At 40.8% G+C, this 6,915-nt stretch overlaps 1 protein-coding gene across 1 annotated transcript; it reads right to left on the bottom strand.

The window, feature by feature from the left end:
* Window positions 1-881: 881 nt before the first annotated feature.
* Window positions 882-6,306, bottom strand: klhl40a (kelch-like family member 40a). Its single transcript, XM_084368055.1, has 6 exons — window positions 4,960-6,306; window positions 4,057-4,217; window positions 3,489-3,596; window positions 2,797-2,982; window positions 2,388-2,537; window positions 882-1,333 (listed from the first exon to the last, which is right to left on the bottom strand). Exons 1-6 carry the CDS (start codon window positions 6,082-6,084, stop codon window positions 1,222-1,224), a joined length of 1,842 nt encoding a protein of 613 aa, XP_084224181.1. The 5' UTR covers window positions 6,085-6,306; the 3' UTR covers window positions 882-1,221.
* Window positions 6,307-6,915: the final 609 nt, after the last annotated feature.

The following is a 6,915-nucleotide window of genomic DNA, read 5'->3' as shown; positions in this document are numbered from 1 at the left end:
CTCTAGCACCACCATGAGGTTGACATTTGTGTTTTTTAGGAAAATGTCTCAACAACTACTGGATACATTGCTGCGAAATTTAGTTCAGACATTAATGTTCCAAGCTCAGATAATAACTAAATGACTAAATAATTGCAAAAAACTTATGACATTCCCATGAGCCTCAGCTGTACCTTATGTTTCACACTAATTAGCAAATGCTAGCATGCTAGCAGGCTAAGATAAGATGGTGAACACCTTCGTAACATCATCAGCACTGTCGTTGTGATTCTCTCACATAGATGCTAGCTTGGCTGTAGATTCATCAAACTAAATGCCACCATGCGTGATGATTGTTACTCTTTGTCTAATAATGCTTTCAAATGTTTATTTTAAGCCACCTCCTGCTCAAAAAAGACTTTTCCAGACGTTAATATGTACAGGCAGTGACAGTGTCACATTTCATGTTGGAGTTTGATGTTTACTTTAGTTCTACTTCTTGTTGTAGCAGTGTGTGTAAACTTGAAACTGAACTGAACTTACTGAAAGTACCTCAGACTAATTGTCACACACAGCTGTTGTATATAATGTGAGACTGTAGATACAGCTGAAGAATTGGTTCATGATGTGGTGATGACAGATTGTGCTCAGGTGTACTGGAAATCAGTGTTTACATTAAAGCTGTACGTTCCTCACTCATGCTACTTGCATAATGTCGATAAAGTGTCTTATTTGTTGCCGTGTAAAGTTTGTGTAAATATGGTGTACTGTACAGTATGTGGAATCAGCTGTAAAGATGTTATTGAACAAAATGTGACGAGATGAAGATGAATAAAACCATTTGCACTGTGGACAGGACTTCTGTGTCGTTCCAACTGAGTGAGACTCTTCACTCAAAGCGATCCAATCAACCCTTATCTTTATTTTCTGCTTTAATAAAACAAACAGCTTATAAAGAAAATTTATGAAATAAATAACAAAAAAACAGATGTACAATTTAACATTTTAGCTTTTTAAAAAACACATTTGACTCACATTTGATTTTTCTGACCTTTACACTCACTCAGACTCAGCATGTATCTGTCTCCCCCTGCTGCCAAACAAAAGATAAAACAATTGATTCTTTCACAACACTTTCTCATCTTCAGAAACCAAATTCGAATTTCTGTACCCTAAGCTATTTTTGGGCCAATGTCCATTATGAGTACACTCATCATCGTCATCGTTAACCTCATGGTTCAGTTATAACTTGGTGAGACGCAGAGTGTTGAGACGCACTGGAAGAATGGTGGCTCCCTCCGCGTAACTAATCTCTCGCAAAATCCCAGTCCAGCTCTTCTCTGAGTCATCATATCTGTAGGAAACAGAAATACATTAGTGTTTGGAGTGTTTACATTAGTGTTAGGCCCCAGAGCATCATAGATAGAATCCATAATAATAACCAAATCAATCTCAGTGCCTTTTATTTACAGTGAATGGTTTGACACAAAAGGTACTTTATGGTGTCGCTGTATAGAATAAAAAAGTATAGGAAGTTAATATTTGGAGTCAGTGATTTTTTGCCTCCATCATTGACCCCAATGATTAATTATCAGAGTTTCTTTCTATTTAGATATGAAGGTTTGATGTGATAGTGAGCCAAATTCACAATATCTGGACTCTAAAACGACCAGAATGGAGCCATTATTGTGATATAAATGTTATAATAATGTTTTGTTATTGTCAGCAACCATCATGAAAAGACAAAGTATCAATGTATTTATTTCATCTATTAATACTTGTACATATTGGCACTGTAGTTTTAAGAGGACATTACTTAAACAACAGTAGATAATGGTGCATCTTGAAGGGTCTATTTTCAGCTGCGGAATGATACACGTCTGCTGCATGAGTGCGTATGAATGGAGCTAACTCTGTGGAGCTCTATGGCAGAGGGACAAGCTATAAAAGCCTTTGGCCAACAGTTGATTTCTGTTGGTATCAATCAATTGTTAGTTTTGGTCTTTAATGGGACACAAAAGAGAACATCACCAGACACGTCCTCGATAGTTATTAATTAAACCTGTACTTTTCTCGATATGAAGAAAAGAAGGGCAGTTTGTCTGGGCAAAGTTGGTAAGATTTTTGCCATTTGATCTTAATCTGAGCGTGCTTTAAGTGTTAAAAATTCTACATTTCAGATATTACAACTGACCAAATCAGGGAGGTACTGTGTAATTTTAATTGTAGGATCGTTCAAGAAAAATCCAAAACCACCAAAACACTAATTATTCATCACATACTAACGATAATAAGCAGTTTAATATCAAATTAATGGTGGAAATTGTTGGTTGTCTTCTTTTATATTTTGGTCATTGGGAAAACATTATGATGACTCCGCATATTGATTGATTGAAGGGGACTCTCACCTCCAGACGTCAGTCATCTCTGTTGGGACGGGCTCCTCACTGGTTTCACTGGGCATCATGGTAAAGCCCCCCAAAGCGTACAGGAAACCTCCCATCGAGAGCAGACTGAGAGAGCTGCGTGCCTGAGGGAACTCTGTGAATTCAGACCACCTGGAGCACAAGAGAACAATACACACACACACAAGCACACGCACACAAGCACACACACACACACACACACACACACAGGGAAGTGACGCCGATGTTAAACAAGCTGCTATATTACTGTATGATCCCCACAGCAGAGCTATTTTATGACCTGATGATCTACTGTTCACGCTCGATGAGTCATTTCACTACTATGGACAGATGCTTCACCTCATAACGATGAGATAAAGTGGGTCATATAAAAAAAAAACAGTTGTCTCACTTGTTGGTGGCGATGTCATAGACCTCGGCAGAGCTGGTGAGGCCTGCGTCTGTGACCCCGGTCACCAAGACGATCTGGTCTTTGTGGACGGTGATACCAAACAGGGAACGTGCCGTCTTCAGAGGAGCCAGGTCCTTCCACTCAAACTTAGTGGGGTTGTAGACGCAGACTCTTCTCATGCACTTCCTGCAAAAAACACGAGTTCAGTTTACTCGTTGGAATTGAGACTTTAAATCCTTTACAAGTGGGAAGTTTGGAGTTTGGAAGAAGGGAACATTTGAGAGGAGGGATGGTCTAATGAAAGATGCTGTTGAGTTGCATTATGGGAAGTGTAGGAGGATCCAGTGTTTTTGGAGCTAGACTCATACTAGACAGTAAAAGTCTGGATATCTCGGCCTCTAATGCTCAACTTTTTTCCGTTGTTTTTCAAATCTATCTCTTGTGAGCCCCCCAACTTTAAAGAAGACTAACCCTAAACTGCTGGAGTGCCTCTTTAAAAACTGTTAACGGTTAGTGATACCTGCTGTTACAAAATTGGTAGGATTTAAGTAAGGTATGATGGCACTGTCACAGTATTTTTCATACTCTACAGCTATTGACTGATGAATGAAAAAATGTACCCACAGTGTGAAAATATAATCACGAGGTGTGAAATATAATACAGGTTATAGAGTATTTGCATTGCCACGTACTTGCTTCCAGACTTTCCTCCGATGACATACACGAGACCTTTGTGTGATATGGTTCCATGGCCGTACACCTCATAAGGCAGAGGGTCAGATTCTCCCCATTTGAATGACCTGAAAAACAGAAGATATATCATCATGAAATGGCCCAAATTCATGATATAGATACAATTACGATAAAAACTTTTACACTACGTACACCAATTAAAACTGGACTAGATCAGTTGAAAAACAATATGGTCACAAAGATGAAAAAAAGGCTGTTTTTAATGACGATACATGTTTTTCACAATATAGTGATGAAATTCCCCTTTTAAATTGGTTTTTGACATTAAATACTTTATCTATGGAAATATATGTCATGTGACTATGTGAAGGGTGGTTTCAATTAATTGCACTGAATGGGAATTACTGACTATTTGAATGTACTGACAGGAAGCTTTATTAGTGTACAACAAAGTATATTTTCAGACGGGACCTGACCTGCAATAGCTGATTGTTTCCATTTAGATAACTGACACAAAATAAACCATCGCTAGTGAAATTGCATATTTCGCATACTATTCACACTTACTGTCTGTCATAGATCATGACTGAGTCCAGCACGTGCTCGCCTTCCTTCAGTTCCTTTCCGCCGATGACAAAGATGGAGTTTTCAGCTTCGGTCAGGCCGAACAGACAGCGAGGGTTGGGCTGTGAGGGCATCCCTAACCATTCTGAACTCACTGGGTCAAACTGGGGATGAGAACAATCAAATGTGAGGAATGAGAGGCACAAGAATTAAGCAAACAGCAGATGCAGGTTTAAATCATTCATAGTATTTTACAGGAACACGAGTGAATTATGAGACAACAGGCGTCTTGGCATAGACATGTAGAAGGCCCCCCCGCCCCCGCCCCTCTTTATAGAAGCACACCTAGATTGAAAGAGATGGTTTTTGTAACAATTTTGTGTCCCTGTGTTGTTTGTGTCTATGTGATAGTTTTGTGTGATGATTTTGTGTCCCTTTGAAGTTGTTTTGTGTTTTTTGTGATGATATCGTGTTCCTTTGTAGTTGTTTGTGTCTCTGTGATAGTTTTGGGTCCCTTTGTGATCTTTTTGTCTTGTTATGATAGTCCATTTGAAGTTGTTTTATGTATCTTTGTGATAGTTTTGTGTCTCTGTGATTGGTTTGTGTCTGTTTGAAGTTGTTTTATGTATCTTTGTGATAGTTTTGTGTCCCTTTGCAGTTTTGTGCCTTTTTGTGGTAATTTTGTTTCACTTTATGATCATTTTATGTCTCTTTGTAGTCATATGATTGAGTTTTGCAAATAAACGTTAACAGTCACTTTAAATAGATTAACTACGCCAGGGCCCCTTGACAGATTGGGCCCCTGGACCTGTATCCAGTGCCCCGTTCAGTAATCCATCCATGTTCAGGAAGAGAAATTAAGAGAAAAGCTATATGTTTTCATGGTATTCATGACTCATACACTACCTGTAGGAAGTAAGAGCTGAATGGTTCATCTTTATCCTCCTCATTGAAGATCATTCCTCCAACAACAAACACCTGGTTCTGATCCGTCACCAGGCTGCAGTGGTTCTTGGGAATGTCTGTAGACTCTGAGACCACAAAGCATTCATTTCCTATCGGTTCATAGGCCACAGTCCCTGTGTCACTGATCATAAGTATCAGGTCCGTCTCAAACATCCCAAAGCGAGGGTTGTTGTTGAGTATGCCCGGCAGGTACCCTTCCTCCTCATCGTCCTCGTCCTCCTCATCTTCTTCTCCCCCCATAGCCCCATCACTGCTGGGCTTCCTGGGCTTTGGGAGACGCCCTTTGTGAGCATCCTTGACAAGCTCCAGGTCCTTCTTGATCTCCTGGCTGAACCGGAGGTACTGGTGACGCTCTACTTTCTCTTTAAAGTAATCCACGGGTATGAGCCTGAAACGGACGCATTGCAACAGCTCTGGCAGGTCCTTAAGGCGGGTTGTCTCATCATGTCTCACCCAGTCCATCAGGGATTCAAACACCACCTCCTCCTGCTCAACGTTGAGAGCGTCTGAGGTGATGAGAATCCCTAGCTCGCTTGGGCCCAGCTGAAGGAAGTCCTGGTCTCTGACAACAACCTGGTAGCGTTCACAGATGAAGTCTCTAGCAGTGAGAGCAAGCCTGGGACAATCCAGCAGCAGTCCTAGCCTGAAGATAGCCAAGCAGTTTCCCAGCACAAGCTTCTCTTGAAGGTAGGACACACACACAGAGAAGATGGAGGGGATCTGGTACATGTTAGCGACCATGAAGATATCCTGGACATTCTGTTCTGTCAAATTTATGTCAGAGGTGTATAAGTAGCGCAGGATCATTCCCATAACACTTGGCTCCACATCTTTGAGGACAATCTCTCGCTTCTTGCTCTCCTCCAGGTCAGACAGGAACATGGCCTTGAAGAAGGGGCTGCTGGCTGCCAGAACCAAGCGGTGGCAGGGGAACTCCTTGTCCTGAATTTTGAGCACGCAGTCCACAAACTTGTCATTCTCCAAGAGGTCACACAGTCCGTCCTGAAGCAGAGTCTGTTGGTACATCCGAGGCTGCTCCACCGGGTCTATAGTCATGGCAGCCATTTTGTTCGGTCTCCTTGTCCTGGTTGGGTTTCCTGGGCACGCTTCTTACTCCCCACACCAGAGCAGGACTGTCAGAGTTTGCGGCTGCTCAGATTGCTGTGGATAGTCTCCACGGGTAGGTTGGCTGGTAGCTGCAGCTGTCCGTGGCCGTCTGTCACTCTGTAAGTCAGAGGTATTTATAGACAGGACCCTCACAAAGCTGTGGAATCCATTTTGGTGGACTGGGAAGGGGACTTATCCACCCCTGCACCACTCAGACCCCCACAAACAGCTGAATGACCAAGCTCGTGGGTGACAGCATGTTAAATCCAGCAGAACAACTCATCAGGCAGCCTGAATGTCTCTTTTACTTTGATATTTTCACACAGTTTTCACAAGTCCTTTTCGCCTTTAATCCGATATCTCTTAAATGGTGACAGCAGATACACTGACACACTGACACTCTTTATTTTGAAAGCTTTTACAATATTTCATGTACATCAGTGGAGGTACAGGGCGATATATACAATGTATAGGTAACAGTAGTTGATAGAAGATTAGCATGTTGCATAATAAGCTGAGAAAGAAAGAAAGAAAGAAAGAAAGAAAGAAAGAAAGAATGAACAAACTTTTAAAAAATATAAAAATAAATGTATAATTGTTTAAAAAAAAAAATTAAAACACCAGGCCTATACAAATGGTTCATTATCAGACAGCAAAATCAAATTGTTCATTCATTAATCATTTATTATATGGAATTAATGAAGCTTATGATACATGTTTATATATGCATATTTTATACCATTTTGAATCATTTGATCCAGAGTTACATCCAGATTGTTAAACAACACT

This window comes from Pagrus pagrus (genome assembly GCF_965226575.1).
Source record: "Pagrus pagrus genome assembly, chromosome: 12".
In the NCBI taxonomy this organism is placed as follows: domain Eukaryota; kingdom Metazoa; phylum Chordata; class Actinopteri; order Spariformes; family Sparidae; genus Pagrus; species Pagrus pagrus.
Note: the sequence above shows the minus strand (reverse complement) of the source record. Positions and strands in the feature narration are given on the sequence as shown.

What these genes read in the sequence shown, in the direction of transcription:
- klhl40a (XM_084368055.1), bottom strand. Translation starts at nt 6,084, where the DNA reads ATGGCTGCCATGACTATAGACCCGGTGGAGCAGCCTCGGATGTACCAA. An exon ending in GTCATGATCTATGACAGACA is followed by an intron (nt 3,597 to 4,056) that starts GTAAGTGTGAAT and finishes TCTGTTTTTCAG; the next exon opens with GTCATTCAAATGGGGAGAAT. An exon ending in GAGATGACTGACGTCTGGAG is followed by an intron (nt 1,334 to 2,387) that starts GTGAGAGTCCCC and finishes TGTTTCCTACAG; the next exon opens with ATATGATGACTCAGAGAAGA.